General features: G+C 46.4%; 1 protein-coding gene across 1 annotated transcript; it reads right to left on the bottom strand.

Annotated features, from left to right (window-relative positions):
- Positions 1–228: 228 nt before the first annotated feature.
- On the bottom strand, positions 229–17,382 carry LOC311493354 (A disintegrin and metalloproteinase with thrombospondin motifs 12-like). The gene is made up of 24 exons (XM_084551975.1): positions 17,122–17,382; positions 16,626–16,990; positions 11,653–11,830; positions 11,329–11,537; positions 11,149–11,232; positions 9,891–10,015; positions 9,608–9,757; positions 8,765–8,908; positions 7,952–8,096; positions 7,766–7,858; positions 7,542–7,687; positions 7,257–7,426; positions 6,848–6,981; positions 6,568–6,688; positions 5,365–5,609; positions 5,115–5,256; positions 4,886–5,012; positions 4,550–4,760; positions 3,253–4,377; positions 2,995–3,147; positions 2,649–2,825; positions 1,662–1,808; positions 1,404–1,557; positions 229–1,216 (listed from the first exon to the last, which is right to left on the bottom strand). The coding sequence occupies exons 1-24, from the start codon at positions 17,237–17,239 to the stop codon at positions 1,101–1,103; spliced, it is 4,779 nt and encodes a 1,592-aa protein (XP_084408101.1). The 5' UTR covers positions 17,240–17,382; the 3' UTR covers positions 229–1,100.
- Positions 17,383–17,582: the final 200 nt, after the last annotated feature.

The raw sequence follows: 17,582 nt of genomic DNA, 5'->3' as shown, positions 1-17,582 counted from the left end.
GGGCCAGCTGAACCCGATCCCTGAAACAGAGCCTGGTGCTGCTGATTCAGGTGTTACACATCCAGCAGCATATGGCACTCTCAGGCAAGAATGACCTTGTAGACACGAAAGGTCACAAAGCAGAATAAACCGCCATGCACAGTTAAACATTTAAACCCAAACGGTATATCTACACCATCACGCCAACACATTAAAAATATTCAAAACAATTTATTTTATTTTCTCAGTTACAAAGCAGTTTCGTCACATTCGTTGATGGAGACGTGCAAAGGGCAGGTCAGTCGAGGTGGCGTCCCTTTTGCACGATAAGGCCTGTGCAACATCACACAAACACACACAGCGACCATCTTTAGAGTGACCTGAGAGGGATGACCTGCAACACCTCTTTCTCATTGGTAAATCTCACACCAGAGGAGGAGCACCACAGGTTTTTGTTTTTATTTTAGTATCGTAACAAACAGGACTGAAGCGGGAACCTGTACCGAGGTTAATGCAAAAACACAGTGCCAGCTCTGAGAACACAAATCACGTCAAGCAGAAAAGCTAGATTGATCATAAAGTACAATTTAAGAAAAATCTTTATTTACATTCTGTTCTTACCTTGAAAAATATATTTGACTGGCAACTTGACTGCTGAGCGACAAATTACCAGCACCTTAATTATAAAAGCACCTTTGTAACGTTTTAAAAGCACCTTTGGCCCAGAAAGACATTTGCACAGTGTTTGTGCACTGCATTCAAATCAGCTGATTAGTGCTTTTTAATTATTGTATTTAATTAGTAATTATGTTGTGCATGTTTTGCATTGTTGCATGACTTTCTTTACCAGTTAACTAACATTCAGTGTATGGTAGATTTTTGCACGCCGTGACTAAACACCACTAACATCTGTAACAGTCCAAATGGGTGCACATCCATCAAAGTTTTGGTAAAAATCCTCCAAACAAATCTTCCAGGTTTTTTGCACTTGCTCAAGCGGTCGTTAGCACTTTGGTTTGTCACTTTGTGGATGGCACAGTCCTTACAGTAGTACTGCATGAGGATACAGTAGCTACACTGAATTTAGGCTGGGATGGGAGGTGGGTGGTCTTCAGCCCTGGCTACGGCCCACAGGTGACACAGCACTGTTTCTGGACGGACCTGAGAGAGCAGCGACCCAGCAGCTTCAGCTTGTCACAGAAGCGAGAGGACATGGTGTTCTTCTTGCAAACTGGAGCTGCGTAAGAGAAAACACAACTTTAGGTAAAATACTGTCAAACTCTGCCGTATGTATAAAGCGTAAATAACATGTAAAGTCAGGTTTGATTTGTCATGTCCTTCCAAAACAGACAAAAAAAAGAAAAACACCACATAATTTGCATGTGTGTGTTCTCAGACACGCACAGAGACTGTGGAATACAAACCTGTGTTTGTCTTGCATTCCTGCATATTGCACTTCCTGAGTGTATCTGGTTTGGAAATCTCCTCGCAGAGGCTGTTTGGCATTACAGCCAAATCCTGCTCACTTACACAGTTGACTGCACGCTCTTGTTGACCCCCACCACAACTCACAGAGCACTGCGAGTCAGACACGAACACAGTACAACAGTTTAGTCAAGTTAAAAAGGAAAACTCGTAACTTTTTAGTCCTGGCAAACAACAATGGTAACGGTGCGACTGACCTCCCCCCAGTCTTCAGCCTTCCAGTGAGTACAGGGTCTTAAACTGCACGTCTCGGTGCTGTTTGGCCTCAGCGTGCCGCTACAGCGATGTGGTGCGGGGCAGTACACCAACCGCTCCCTGATGCCTTCGCCACATCTTCCAGAGCACTGAGGGAGATAGATGGATTTAATGGAGTTGCTTGGTTTTCTTTTCATTCTACGGACATTTGCATCTTTATAAATTGTCGTGATATTTACAGACTAGGGTGTGGCTACACAGGTGACCTCACTTCCCAATCTAATATAGTACACAGATCAGGCATAACATTATGACCACTGACAGGAGAAGTAAATGACGTTGACTATCTTGTGACAATTCATTGTCCTGCTGGGAAACGTTTGGACCTGGCATGTGGATGTTATTTAGACATGTAGCACCCAATTGGACCAGACCTGCCCCACCCCCTCCCCGCACTCCATAGCAATGACACTCCTTGATGGCAGCAGCCATCCCCAGCAAGATGCAGCCTGACACAGGCGGACCCACAAAAACAGTTGAGGAACCACAGATCCCAAACTGATCAAGCATCTGTGGGATGCACTGGAACTAGCCTGATCGACAGAGGCCCCTCCCCTCAACCCATATCACCCAAAGGTCCCCCCACTAACAACATTCTGTTGCCAGACACCACAGGACACCCTCAGAAGGCCCATGTCCACTCCCTGATGAGTTACAACTGTTTTGGAGGCACAAGGGAGACCTACACAGTATTAGGAAGGTGGTCATAATGTTATGCCTGATCGGTGTAAAGGCTACATCTTCAGAAAGAACAAAAAAATAACTGTAGCCCTCCATTTGTGCTAGATTAATTCTAAAAATGTTCTGAAAATTCGGCAGCTTGGGTAAAAGTGATGATCGCATAAAGGGATGGAATGGAAATTCCATAAATGGAATAGTATGGTATAGTATATTATAGAGATTTGAGTGTGCTGTATAAATACTCATACCTGTCCCCATGGTGATATACTCCAGGTCATACAGGTCTTGTTGGGGCAGGTCAAGGAGCTAAGGGGTCTGCTGGACACAGTCTGACAGTGGAAAGGTCTGAGGGGACGCTGACTCTGGGAGTCAACACACTGGACATCACGGTACCGCTTTCCCACCACCGTGCAGTCGTCAGGACACTGCGGACAAACGGATGGACACATGAGAACGCAAAAAAAAAAAAACGAACCCCTTTCGCAATTTCGAAGTAAGAGACAACGAGCGGAATTAAGTATTAAGAGTAACTAATAAATAATAAGTGTAATTATCAGATTGAGTGACTGCTGGAGGAAATCTAACGTTACTCACCTTGCTCCAGCTGCCACATTGCCAGGTGGCACAGGGCTGCAGGAGACATGTACGCGCGGGCTCAGGTCTCTTCATGCTGGCACAGTCCTCGTCGGTGCGGGAGCTGCACTCGACCGTCCTCCATATTGCTCCAATCCCACATGTCGTCGAACACTGGTGATGGAGGAGAGTTTTCTGATTATAACTAGGGTTAGGTTTGTGTGTATATGGAAAATTAATACTAAGTCTGTAATTAATGGGGTTTATGTCTATACCTACCTCACTCCAGTTTCCTACAACCCAGTATATATCCATGGTAACCGTCTCTCTAGCCATCAGGTTGTTCTGGTCGCTGTTGGAGCTGCTCTTAGAGCTTCCTTGTCGCTGGTTTGAGTTCCTGGCGCGACTACTTTTGGACCCGGATGAGGGCTTTTTAGCGTCAGAGGCAGAACTCTTTTTCTTGGATGTCACCGCAGGTTTCTTCATTTTAATAACCTTGACAGTGGACTGGGGCGACGCCGCAGTGGTGAACGGTTTCACTGCCGTCGTGGAAGGACTCTGAGTGGTCGGGGGAACCCGGTGTCTCCACTGGCCATACGGATTGACGCGTGAGGTGGTGTGGGGGCTGTGGTGAGTTGTCTTTGACCATGTCTCAGTACTGGTGTGTGGGATGAGGTGGGTAACTGCGGTCGGCGCTCTGGTCACGCGCACGGTAAGTGGACTGGTGTGGGGAGTGGGTGTAATGGGTAGATGTGGTGCGGTCGATTTAGGAAGACCTGGGAGCGACGCAGCTGTGGCAAAAACATCAAGGTCAATAATCCTCTCCTCCTCTGTCGCCCTGTCCTCTACAACATAATCATATCCTGGCGTGTACAACAACACGTTTGAAGTGCTTCCCTCCTCCACTTCATCCTTCTCTTCCACCTTTTTCTTCCCAGTCGCTTTTCTGTCCTTTTGAGTGGAAGTCTTTTTAGTAGTCTTTGCCTTATAGCCACTTTTCCTCACCACAACATTGAACGAATAATCGTCAGAGTCTATGATTTCAGGGATTTTTGTTTCAGGGGTTGAGATGGATGTCGTGGTGGGGGCTAAAGCAACCGTAGTCTGTTGGGTGGTCGTCTTCTTACTCACGGTGACTGCAGCTGTAGGTGAAGTCGTGGGAGTTGTGCTCATGGGAGTCCTTGTATCTGAACTAGGATGATTACTAGGGTGGGGCTTAGGGGCGTTAATGCGGGGGTATTTGGGAGGGTCTCCCGGTCGCCTACGGAGGCTTGAGTTGGGGCAGCTCTGCAAGGCGCACAGCGATCTAGACCTAGGTTTGGTTGAGAGGTCACAGGTCTTTTTGGGCGCCAGAGCACACGTGACCGTGCGCGAGCGAACGCCTCCTCCGCACGTGACGGGGCACTGAAACCAGAGGGAAAAAAATAACACAGAGGAGAGAGCTGCTCATTAATAAAGGAAGGTTTTAAGGAAAGGCAGATACTGGACGTGCTTTTCTAAAGCCCGTGATCTGTCAGGCTGAGGTTTGGAACACAACGCTATGAAGAAGAAATAAAAATAATAGAGAGAGGCTTACTTCTTCCCAGCTGCCGACAGCCCACTCCTTTCCACAGGGCACATCCCTGTTGCACGATACCACAGGTTTAGGCTTAAGGAGGTGCTTGCATTCCACAGGGTGGAGCACTCTTTCCTCTCCTGAAACTGTGCGGACGCAGAGGACCGTTCGCTTCCTCAGCCCGTCTGAACCGCAGGTGGCCGTGCACTGCTGCCAGCCCCCAACCCACCACCTGAGGGCGAGGGGGCAGACAGTAAAGATCACACAACACTGTCGTCTTTTTAATAAATGCAAAATCTCATAGTGACAGAAAACGGCAAAATAGTGTAAAACAGAAGGACATTTGAGAGTACACACCGAGCAGGGCAGTCCATGTTCTTGCACTTCCGGTGTCTGTCTTCCGGACGGCTCTCTGGGTCACACAGAGACTCATCCACGACGCCCATGTCCATCTCAAAACAGCGCATGGGCTGGTGTTGCGTACCTATGAAAAAAAACGGAATGCAGGAAGAAAGTTGTGATCATCCCAAAGTGCAAAAGCGCTTCTATTACCAGTCGTGGTAAAAGAGTCAGATGCAAGCCTGACCTAAGCCACAGGTGGTGCTGCAGTCCGTCCACGCCCCGTGTCTCCAAGAGTAAATAGGTTCAGTGACTTCATTTTGTGTGTCTTTGGTCTTCTTGATGGTGTACTCGTACCGAATACCTGGATTCTTCTCCTGAAACAGCAACTGGACAACAACCGGGTTCATAGCAAATGTGACTTTACAGAAAAGAACTGCTTACACATATTTAAATATTTTTTTTTTTGCAAGTAAAAGTGATCTACAGTGGCCTACCTGGAGCATGACTGGCTGCCTGGTGGGTCCAGGAGCGGTGAGGTTCTCCATGTTCCCGCTGCGTTCATAGAAGAACGTCGTCTCGCCGGCCTCGTACTCCCCATTCCACTGGATGATGTAGTTGCCGTTAAGGAAGTACTCCTCAGACCCCACGCTCCTGAGAGCCAGGAAGTTACCTGCCTCCTCCACTTCCTTCACCAGGATGTCCCGCGCCCCCTCAGGTATCACACCCACATCGACGTACCCTGGGAGAGTCGGGAGGGGAGTCAGAGTCACAGCGAACTAATGGATGGCCCACCATGGCTGCTGCCACACTCACATCCAGACTACCAGACAGTCTCTCTCTGATCTTTAATAGAGGGTGGGCTCGGTCTGCGGGGGTGGTTGGCATGTGTGTGTGTGTGTGTGTGTGTGACTGTACGTGTGCGTATTCGGCGTGGGGGGCACTGCCCTGTCTCTGTTTTTTATTGTGTGTGGATTGGGGAGGGGGGGCTGGGGCTGGATGGGGGAGGACGAAAGCAGCAATGAGTGGGTCTCTGGAGTTTAATGATGTTTGTGGGAAGGTGTGCGTTTCTGTGTTTGTGAAAGGAGGGGGAGGTTTGCCCTCGGTCTAAGCCTTTTGAAGTCTTACACATCTGGGCTGGTTATCTGGAAAGGATGCTTTGCAGAGAAAGCACACACAGAAAGAGAGAGAGAGAGAGAGAAAGAGGGGAGAAAAGAGGGAAGGAGTTTTTTTTTATAGTTTAAGAGCCTGTTTCTCTATTAATCTGTCTTCATGGTATGTTGATTTAGTGAGATACTTTTCCAAGCACAGTAAAATCAGCCAAAGACGTGTTTCTTCAGACGAACGCAAACACGGGCCCTGCAGACACGCACGCATGCACGCACACACACCTCCCACCAGCCAAGTACAGCGGGACAAACAGCTGCACAGTGTGGACAAGATGGCTGCCATGACAACAAAGAAACAACACAATGGTGTAATGCTAATGAACTGTCCTGAAATGACTTCACGCCTGCGGGCCGAAGTTTGAATTTCTGCCCTTTTTCACACTCTTCTGGTGGGGACGATCAAAGCCACTCGTCATCGACTCGTTGTCTGTTTTGTGTTACGACAGTTTTGCAATTGTAACAGTTGTCAAGTCGAGATAATTTAATTTGCTTCCAGCTGCTCGCGCGCCCTTTGTGTTGCGCTGCACTCACCAAAGCCTTCTGCTTTGTCAAACGACTTATAGACCGTCTCGCAGCTCGTGCCGTCGCCCAAACAGACTCCACAGCGGTCCTCCACGGCGTTTGAGTCGATGCCATAGTCGCAGCCCACCACCTACAAACACAAAAACGCACACAAAACATAAAAATTTGCACAACAGAAGACTGAACAGAAAACCTCCTCCCTCTGTTTTAATGTAGTTAAGCCGCAGCGTGTCCCACTGTTCCACTACAACCACCCAGTCTCTATTAGTCTCTTACCCAGCCACACTACCTTGCACACTCCGTTGACACAGATGTTTCTGGACTTGTTGTTCATGAAGCACGGCGTTCCGTCCGTCACGGTGTCAAACATCTTCTCGGAAAAGTTCTCATTGACTGGTCGACAGTGCAGCTCGCAGGGACTAACTAAGGGATGGATGTGAGATATGGGGGGAGGGGGGGAGGAAAAACAAGGAACATCTTCTCATTAACCCATTTAAATCACATGTACTTTATAAGTAATATAACAGTGATTAAAATCCAACATGAACTGTGACAGGCCTCTTCTGAGGTAGGCGCTTCACTGAGGGCTTTTAAGTGCAAATGCTGCCCCCTGTTGATCAACACGTAGAATTGCAAGTGCAAAGAGGAACGTGGTGTCTTTTGTTTTATACGTATTTGGTTTTTTTTTCACGACTTACATGAATTAGCCACGGGAACCCACTGGTAGAGCTCGTTGTGGTAAGGCACGGTGTCAAACTCACTGCACAGCATCTCTCTGAAGGTCGGTTTGAGGTTCAGACAGGGTTTCGTGTTGCACGTGCGATAGCGTTTTCTTTCACCCGTGCAGTACTTGCCCCCAAACTCTGGCCTGTGAACGACAGCAGCGTAGTTTATGTCAGCCATGTGAGTAGCATGAATAAAGAATTTCATTTGTTATGGAAGACAAAGCGATCATTGCAAAAAACAGTGCAGTCTGCTCTTACTTAGGGTTGTTGCATTCCCTGTCTGCTGTCTGAACTCCAGTTCCACAGGTCCTGGAGCAGTAAGACCAGGTGCTCCACTGTCCCCAGCCTCCGTTCACCGTCTCTGGGAGTTTCCCCACAATCACACACTCTCCGGAGATGCACCACTGATTAAAATTAAAGAACACTAGTCAGATAACTCCAGCAACACATTATTATGCATTCAATGCCAGTGACCTATTCACCTTCTCTGGTCCACAGCGAGTACCATCGATAGGGGAGTCCAGTTTGGAGCGGCAGGACCCGTTCACTGAACACCAGAGGATCTGGCAAACGTTCTGGAAGCGGTAGACGATCAAATAAAACAATGTAAAAAGGGCTATTTTCTTCAAAATGTATGACTTTGGTCGTCTTTGCTGCAAAACACTCACATCAACCTCTGGGCAGAAGGTTGCATTTTGTCCGTACTGAAGCTGGCACTGATGGTGTGTGGTGTAGCGGATCCCAAGGCGAGCTAGTGGGGTGGTTAGGTCCCTCTTGGAAGGACGATCATCCAGGCAGAAACCCCAACCCCGGCTAAAACAGATGAGGTGATAATAAAGGTGGCCTTTTGGAAGAGATGCACAAGTAAAGGGGATAGGGTGCGGTTGACAAGATGACAATTAAAAAGGAAATGTTTAACAGAAAAAGATTTCAGCGGGGAGAAATCTTTGCTCAGAGTTGAGCCAAAAATGTCTGGTATTAAACCAAACATCGATGGGAAAACACTCGAATCCTAGATAGCCACTCAGGGCAAGAGTTCAATAAGCATGAGCTCTGACCTCTGACTCTGCAGCAGCTGTGAAAGTGTTTATGTCCAAGAGGAATTCTTAAAGTCCTCGTTGACATGCTTTTCAACAGAAAATAATCAGGGTCAAAGCAAACACCTGCAGATACTCGCGCTGGGGCGGCCGCCCTCTTACGCTCTTATCTGGCTCCTCCAGCGTTTTCTGTCATTTGCCAGACTTTCTTGGCTTCGTGCATGTCAGTGTTTTTATAAGTCAGTTCTGACCAAACCCGTCGTTTGTTTTGGATCCTCTCTACCAGCCACATATCCACTTTATATGCATCCAGGTGTCGGTGTAGTTTGAAATGATTCCCATTTCCACAACCTTGGCTATTCTTTTACGTTCCAGACCAAAAAAAATATATTTAAACAAACAGAACCGTGTTATTTTTTCATTTATTAATGGATTCAGACTTACTCGAGGAAGCGGGTGATGTATTCTTTGGAGCAGGTAGACCAGGTGAGAGGCGAGCTGTCGTACATGAGCTGTCTGGACATGATGAACGGGTGCCTCCCTTCCAGCTCGCAGTCGTTCCCCTGGCCGTCGTGATGAATCCCAAAGCTGCGTTCAAGCACAGTCAGCACGGCCACTTATTATCTTTTATTAACACACTTTCATAACACACAGAAGTGTTTCAGAAGATCTGTTCCTGGATCTAAAAAAAATACTGCCTCTGATTTAAACAAACTACTTTAAGAGTCCGGGATGATAACATTGGCAGTAGCAACCAAATTTGTGTTCTGGCTTGTTGGACAGAATTTGCATTTGCAAACTTTTGTCTGTGCATGTCTTATTCTCATTTCCAGTTAGTAGAAAGTGGAAAAGTACATTTATTTTGTGCCTTGTAATCAGCTGTTAACCCCAAAAGGATGCTGGACGACCTCCCACTTAATATGAACATTTTATTAATCCGAAACGGTATAATCTCCCGCGCCACTTTAAACCTCTATCTATTGCCTTTGATGATCTACACCCACACTACAACAATCTTCTCATATATCTATCGTTTTTTATGTTGGGTTACAATATACTTAGTCATTATTTGCACACAGCCAATTCACTAATAGGCTGATGAGCTAATGCTAGGAGATTTTGTGACACATGTGCATGTACTGTGTTTCCCCTATAGTAACCGCTCATGGGAAAAAAGGTGCCTTCTTTGTCCTGCCGCCCATTGTTCCGATCTCCCATTATTCGGGATATCACATATAACAGTCACAAATTCACACACGCGCACACACACATGCACACGCAAAAGACCTGTGGCCCATTTCGTGAGCGACGGTAAAGGCGACAGGCAGTCCCGAGTCCTCGTTGATGTTGCAGCTGCGGTGGGGCTGACACATCCCAGACAGGTGAGACAGACCAAGGGTCTCGCAGGGTTGGTTCATTCCCGCACAGATGTCTTTCCTGCAGGGGAGACACGAGTAAATTATGTCTCTGCAAGCAGTACCTCTAACAGGAGAGGGGCTAATATATGTTTCCATCTCGGTGATTTAACACGTCGAAAGTGCCGACGTGCACGTATACTCGTATCACTCGCCTGGTGATCAGCACGGCCACGTCATGGTGGGCCGGGTGCGTGTCACTCTGGGGATTTAGGTTTTTCTGCCAAGCGCAGAAACTGGCCAAAGTGGTGTCTGCGTGGTGGACGATCTTCAGACCTTTCTGCAACAGACAGCAGAATTGGAAATTAATATTTCTAACTCTGAATAAAACTTTGCCAGTTGTCGTGCAATTCAGGGTGCAGCGTGAGTTGCCATTCATTGACTTCCACACAAGGCAACAGGATTCCTTTTGATGCAAGGAAAGAAATTGGAGGCGTGCACAGTTTAATTTATGCAAATGCAGTTTGCTGTTGTATAAAATATTTGACAGATTCTTGGAGTCAGTCACTGAACTTATTTTAAACAGAAAGGTAAAATTTGTCTTTGGTTCCAACCTCAAAATGTGAACATGTACTGACTTTCCTAGTCCTGCAACATACTGTACTAATAATAAATATCTTTGGGCTTGTGTAGTATTAGTTGAACAAAACCAGACATTTGGTTGAAACAAAGGTTTTTTTTTCTATTGTTTTCTGTTGTTTTAAAGACCAACGGATTATTTTATAACTCAAGATTAGTCGTAGGATTTCTTTTTATTTTTTTTTACTTTATCCAGTCTGTTCTTAATTTACAAATGACAGGTTGTAAATAATGCAGCCGTGTCAGTTTTCTTATGCACGGGACAATTATCTTTGCCAAGACGACACAATAAAGCAGTTTAACTGTAATTAAACCGCTTTGTGGACTCATAACTTGTGGACAACTTGAGCCTTTCTGCAACAGACAGCAGGATTAGAAATGCAATTCTGCATCTTTTAAATCTGTGAATATTTCTAACCCTGAATAAAACTTTGTCAGTCGTGCAAATTCAGGGTGCAGTGTGAGTTCGCCTTCATTTACTTCCACACAAGGCAACGGGATTCCTTTTGGTGCAAGGAAAGAAACTGGAGGCAAACACAGTTTAATTCACGCAAATATAGTACAGTTTGCTGAGTTACGACATATTTGACACATTCTTGGAGTCAGTCATCTGTGTTATTGTTGAATTTAGTTTTTAATTTGTTTTTGCAGTCTGTACCACTAATCTCTTGGAAAGTCTAATGCAAATCTAGCTCAGCGTGCTTCAACGGGTGCCAACCACCAACAAATGCGCTTTCACAAACTTGTATGTGCTTGTCTTGTTAAACATTCAATACAAACAGATACAATTAACAGATATAAGTTTATCAAAAACGTTCGTCAGATGAGCGTTACCTCTTCTCCTTGGAGCAGAATGAGACGCACTAAGATGACGTGGATGGCATTACCAATGCTGGCGTCATGGAAGATCCCAGCCACCTGTCAACACGGACATAGTTCACCTCTAAAAGCAGACCAAGAATGAGTGGCACCAGATGTGACGAGTAAAATCTAGCGCTTACTCAGACGCCTTACCATGTTCATGATGGTGAAGATGTAGGACTCCACATTATCGCTTCCGTGGTAATCGATAAGTTTGGAGTCGGCCACCACCATGGTCTCCACCCAGCGCTCTCTGCTGACCGAGCGCTGCGAGCGGGACCGAGTCGGATCCTCCTCCCTCTGCTGCTCCCGGTCCCACTCCTCTCTCTCCCTCTCCACCTGGACAGAGTCACTTGGGGCATCTAAAGCGTGGACAACAGAAGGCATCACTTGCAGTGCGCTTGCAGCTTAGGCTTTGCCTGACACATCCGCAAACAGAAAGAAAGACGCTTACTACGCACAAATTCAGACAAATACCTTGAACTCCACAGGCGCTGGGTTTATCGTTGGGCTGGATGCTGCGTTTCCTTCTGTGACTTTCTGCAGTAACTCTCGGGTAGACGATGTGGGGCTCTGGAGTCCCTGCAGCATCGTCTGAAGATTTCTGGACAGGTTCGATAAAATGATGCCCCTCTGGCAGGGAGAAGAAGCCTCTCTGAGGAAAGATATGCATTAAGCATTAGGAGCACAAATGACTGACTCTTGGGAGAGCAAGTTTAGGCTTTGATAAAATATGTCCTGTGCAATGAAAAGATGCAAAATCTGAAACTGCAATGTCTCAGTATTACGGGGATTAGCACTCCTGACTGTAATTAAGAATAAAGTGTTTCAGTCATTCTCACACTTAAAAGGCACGAGGGTAGCTGTCCCCATTCAAAGCCTCATGAAAGGACTGCTCCACGGCAATTTCCATCTGGGTGGAATCTATCATTAGTCAACAGATCCGAATATGAACCTTTCTCCTTTCCCCCGGGCAAATTCTCTGTCTGCTGCGGCAGAAACACAACGACTTCTTCCTAAGTATGCCATGCATGTTCTTACTGGCGCGGGCTATTCACTTGCTGATCACTGAAGTCTGCTCGAGAACACACACACACACAGATACGCACCCTTGCACACAAATATACCGACGAAGACAGCATGCATTGAGGTTATACACATGCAAACACACACGGGGGGGAGGGGGAATCTCCAACTTGCACCTATAAACACTCGCATTAGGAATTCTGCACTTTGTCTTCATTATAGGGATTCTCTCTATGTGCGTGTGTTTGTGTATGGGTTTTGTATTGAGTTCAGTCCAAACATGCCTGGACTGTTCCAGGTTGAACCCTTCCTTTTGCTAAAGCAGCTCACAAAAAATTTGCGTCAGTGAAGAAAGGAGTCTTTTCTTCAGTGTGAACTGCGCACGGATAAATATATCCAGGAGATAAGTTAGCTAAAAAATAAATAAAACACCAGCCGTGTTGATTGTTCTTATTGTTGATTCTAAGTCTTCATTCCCTTCTAAATGTTTGAGGAGCAAAAGGGAAAAGTAGGCCATCCGCCGTGCTGCTTTACTGACTTTCTGGGTCATCCTGATAAGTTTTACATGTGTTTCTCGGGAGACAAAAAAGCCGAGCCCATTCATTCAACACTCTGCAGACTTCCCATCCTGATTGGATGTCCCACGGCGACCATACAAGTCTGGGATCCCTTTGGAAAGACTGTATCACCCCTCCTGTTAAAACGAATCTCATGAAACAAGATAAAGTGTCCGCAAATTGACACAGAAGCTTCGCAGGATGCAACTGAGCCGTGCCGGATCCCCACCATAAACCACCGCCGTTAGAGAAAGAATAATAGCGGAACAAGAGTCCTCTGTATATGCTTAAGGTTATTTTTGTTTTAAAGAAATACTGGGGAAGGGTTCTCTAGCACTGACTCAGAGCGTGGCCTTCAGCCAGAGCGCCAAGAACTCTGGTGGACTCATCTGCAAAGCATGCAGGCCGATACGTCTACGGTCAGCTGGGACAGCTTCCCCGAGGCCGTGCGCAGAGAAACGCTCAGCTGATTTCAGTGTTACTCTGCATCTCAACCAAACACCTTCTTCAGCAGGAATATCATGTCTGGGTTGGTGCGTTCCACCGCAAGACAAGACAAAAGGCATGCTGTATGTGAGCACACAAGAGGAAAGTTTCAGGCTGATTCTTTTATTGTTTTGTTTTCTGCTATCGTGCCTTCCTGTCCTCTCCTGCGCGTATATTAAACTTTCCGTGAGTCCCAGCTGACAAAAGCAGGTGGTGGAGTGCAGATCAGCCAGGAAGGAATGCTACAGAGAGGCCCATCCAAACACTCCGACCATCGCTCTGCATGATATGTATGATGTGCATACCGAGGGTAGTCCTACTGTGCAACGCAGCCGGCGAGGCTTTGCTCGTACAGCGTGATTATGGCGTTACTTGTGATCCTTAAATTACCGAGCACCGTCTGATCGCCGCTCCACAAACAAAAGCCAGCTTGAAACGACTCCAACTCGGACTTTGTTTGCCCTTATAGCAAAAAAAATGGGGAATTACTTCGGACCAGCCGCTGTTCTAAATCCCGACTGCCCTGCCAACTTTAACAGCCGCAAACAGGAGTCCGCTCACTCACCACTTCCACCGACTCCTCTCCCTCTGCAACCTTTTGCCCCTCTCCACCTATTCTCCATTATTCCCTTCCTCTAACCAAGAGGAAGCCTTTTTTTTTGGGGTGTGAGGTGCAAGAGCCAGGGGAGGTTACCATAACACAGGTCTGTGTTCTAAATACACCAGCCATGTGGAACTGCTTTACTTTTGTTTCCTGCTTCTGTGGGTTTTGGAGTGCTGGCCAACTGGGTCTGAAATAAAGTCTCTGCTGTTACACAGCCTGCGCCCTCAGGAGTGATTAGTGGGACACAAGGAGAGGCGGGGGCCGATGGTGATGGTGCTCATTACTGCAAAACGATTAATCACAACAATTTTTTCTTGCAAACAAATGCGCATTTATTCTTAGACAACTATTTCTCTGTAATTATAGGTTCGACTGAACTTATTTTTTTTTCTTTTAAACCTCACTTCTGCCTGTGGGCTAATTTCTTCCGCAGAGGTCAAAGACATTATTACCACTTTTCATCAGCGTAGTGCGAAGGAGCATTCATTTAAGCAAGAAAAATACCGATATAATGGGTCTGAACTAGTATGTTCTTGCCTTGTGCTGCGCCTCGGGGATTAAAGACTCTACAGAGAAAGTTTTGGGTTACTTAAATAGATGGTTTTCCCACGAAAAAAAAAAACAAAAACCAACAGTGAGAGTATTCTCCACGCAGTTGCTCTGGTTTCAGATAAAGTGAACACTGTACGGCTCACTGGAGAAAAGTCTATATGTTTGAGCAACCAGAGGCAGGATGTAGAGGTGTGATCGTGTGTGTCAGGTAGAGTTGACACAATTAGTAACTTATAGGAGTTTGGAAGTTATTTGGATAATCATTTATCAAGCAGAAAGGTATAATCTGTCTTTGGTTCCCACTTTAAAAGCATTTACTGACTTTCCCAGTCTTGCAATATAGTAAAATATAGTAAAACGAATATCTTTGGGCTTTATTAGTTGAACAAAACCAGGCATTTGTGGAAAACTATTGTTTTCTGACGTTTTATAGACCATCGGATAATTATTTTATAAATCAAGATTAGTTGCAGCGTTTCTTTTTCCTGTTTTTATCTCCAGTCTGTTCTCAATTTAAAGATGGCAGGTTGTAAATAATCTCAGTTTTCGCAGGGCAATTATCTTCACCAAGAAAGCAGAGCAGCTTAACTGTAATCGCTTTGTGGACTCATAACTTGTGGACAACTTGATAAATAGGGTATTAGCACTATTGGAAATATTCTTTTGGTTGCTGGCGAAAGTTCACACTTCAGGAAATCACGCTATATAAAGCCTGGGTCTTTCAAGTACATGCAAATGCTTCGTATGTGTGTCATAAATTTCCTGTTTGTTTAGCATCTACTGTGTCTTCGCTGCATAAAGAATTGAACAGCGTGAATTTATATCTCGAGGCAGTCCTTCCCCTCTGTCTCTGTGTCTCTTCAGGGTAAATGGCCTCCGCAGCAGCTGGAAGGATTTCACTCCCACATCTGTCTGGCTGAGTCTTGCTGTTTAGTGGTCTCTCTGTGGTTATGGCTGCTATAAACCTCCTTCCACAGAACAGAAAATCAGTGTAATAGATCGGAGCGGTTTCCCCGGTAGGTCGGGGAGAAGGGACAAACTGGAGCATTCATTACCGCAGAATAAGAAAGGAAAAAAAAGTCGATAGGTTGTAGATAAGTGGTGGGATTTAAGGTGACATAACGCATTTTTTCCTTTGAGGATTACTTAAAAGCGTGTAAACTGGGTCGGGTATGAATTATGGCACTGCCGAGCTGGATGTCATTTCTGTCTCATTGCCCCGGGTCACATGTAACAAATGGAGCGCTTTTACAAGATTTGGCAGGAAGAGACGGTGCAACCCACACAAGCATAACCGAGAGGCAGGAGGCAAGACCCTGCAGGAGAGGAATTCCTGCTGTGACACAATCAAACATGAACACTGAAGCATTCTTCCCGACTGAAAGAAGTGACACATCACATCGTCTCAGGGGCGGGAATTCCTCCATGTCTACATCAAACTTCCTATTTCGATGCATAGATTATATGTGTATTTTGGGAAGGTACCAAGGTACTATTTGCAGATCACACATTTCTCTTGTCATATGGTGCACATGTTGTTTGCTGATTTCTTCTTTTATACGTTGGACTGTTCCTTCATATTTCTGCTGCCCAGCTGCCTCCTCTCCTTTGTAGCTGAAGTAGCTTTTGATTAGAAACACCACTGCGTAAGTCAAAAAAAAAGCTGAAATTCACAGAACAAAAGGGATGGCTATATTCTTCTGTCTCCCCAGGTGTCAGGCCTCTTTCTTCGACTCCATAAAAATGTGCCACAGACTATTTCTGAAGCTCTCTCTTAGTAAAGAACAAAGTAACGCACGTCCAGGGGAGGGCTGCAAAGAGTTTCCGCAAGTGAATGAATGAATGAGTGTGGGAGAAAGTAAAGAGGAAAATATCTGACAGACAAAGGAGAGAAGAAAGGGGATCTCATGGCTGGCAGAGAGGCTGCAGCCGTCTGCCGGTCTGCAGCACAGTCGTTCTGCAAATAGTGTCAGGAAGTCTTTGAAGAAGGAACTAACAGACAGGGCACTGTCAGGAGGAAGGGGTTTGCTTTGCTGTCTTCTAACTGCCTAAACCACATACTAACTTCCCCACAGAGATGCCCCTTCTTCAGGGTATTAAAAAAAAAAAAAACATCCTGCCAATTTTTCAAAGAGGTCTGACCTTGAGAGACTGTGATGAATGAGACTGGGGTTAAAATTGACCTTCTTTCCTTGCTGCCTGCATAAAACAAAGCGACTTCTTACCAGTCCTTTGCACGTGCTGATGGCTGCGGTTCCTCTCACATCAGGGGCTTCCACGGTGCCAAGGAGGTGGCAGGAATTCCCCTCTGACAGACCACGCTCAGTCCTGTTGGCACTGCCGTTCCTCCTCTCCAGGATGTAGTCATTGGAAACCAGCTGATTGTTTGCAGTCAAATTGAACAACAGAGCTCGACCCTTGTAGTTGATCTTGTAGTAAACCTGTCCCTCCGGAGCAAGGGGTTGGAGGTCACGCCTGACTCTCCCACCCTTAAAGTGTTGAGACAGAGAGTGGGAGATGAACCCTCCATCGGGGCTGGTTTTCACCGGGTGGACAATGGACAGATCTGAGTTTGACTGGGGCAAGTGACCTGCAGAAGGGAGTCAAGCACAGCACAATCTGAATATACACTGACAATGATGCACCGTGCAAACTTTCACAAATGCATTAATAAAAACGTGCAAAGACGTGCAGCTTCGACTTCAGCAGCACCGCACTGACCTTGCTCTGCAAAGAGCGAGAGGAGTCTGCTGTAGTCGGTGAGATCTTCGCGACCAGCGGCCAAAACCAAAACAAAGTGCAGCAGAAAAAGAACGGGGCGCTCCTGCGTACATCGCATATTTCACGTAACCAAACTCAAAGCCCTGGAAAAGAGTCCTCGGCATCGGAGTTCCAGTGGCGTCTGAGGGGACCACTGCGATCCTGAGCTGCACTGTGTCATGACATGAACAAGCTCCGAGGGGAAACATGCGCCGTGGAAGACTGGGAGCCGGATCATGGTTTGAAGTGGGAGAAAGCTCCGTCTCTGCGGAGGAAGGAGGAGGGGAGGAGTGTTCTTGGGACCAGTGTCTACTTTCCTTGCAGGAGCGAGGGGGAGTAGGGCGCTGCTGAGAAGATGATTGATTTGAATAAACGTCCAGCTCTCCAGCTCGGCTCTGTGTGTCCGGACTTGTCTTCGCCAG

This window comes from Chelon labrosus, assembly GCF_963514085.1.
Source record: "Chelon labrosus genome assembly, chromosome: 9".
Taxonomy (NCBI): Eukaryota; Metazoa; Chordata; class Actinopteri; order Mugiliformes; family Mugilidae; genus Chelon; species Chelon labrosus.
This window is presented reverse-complemented; position numbering and strand designations above follow the sequence as displayed.

Bases quoted from the DNA above. Each gene is read 5' to 3' on its own strand.
- LOC311493354 (XM_084551975.1), bottom strand. From the start codon at position 17,239: ATGCGATGTACGCAGGAGCGCCCCGTTCTTTTTCTGCTGCACTTTGTT. The intron at 8,097-8,764 runs GTAAGTCTGAAT...CATCTGTTTTAG, and splicing joins TACATCACCCGCTTCCTCGA to CCGGGGTTGGGGTTTCTGCC. The intron at 1,558-1,661 runs GTCAGTCGCACC...TCTGACTCGCAG, and splicing joins AGGCTGAAGACTGGGGGGAG to TGCTCTGTGAGTTGTGGTGG.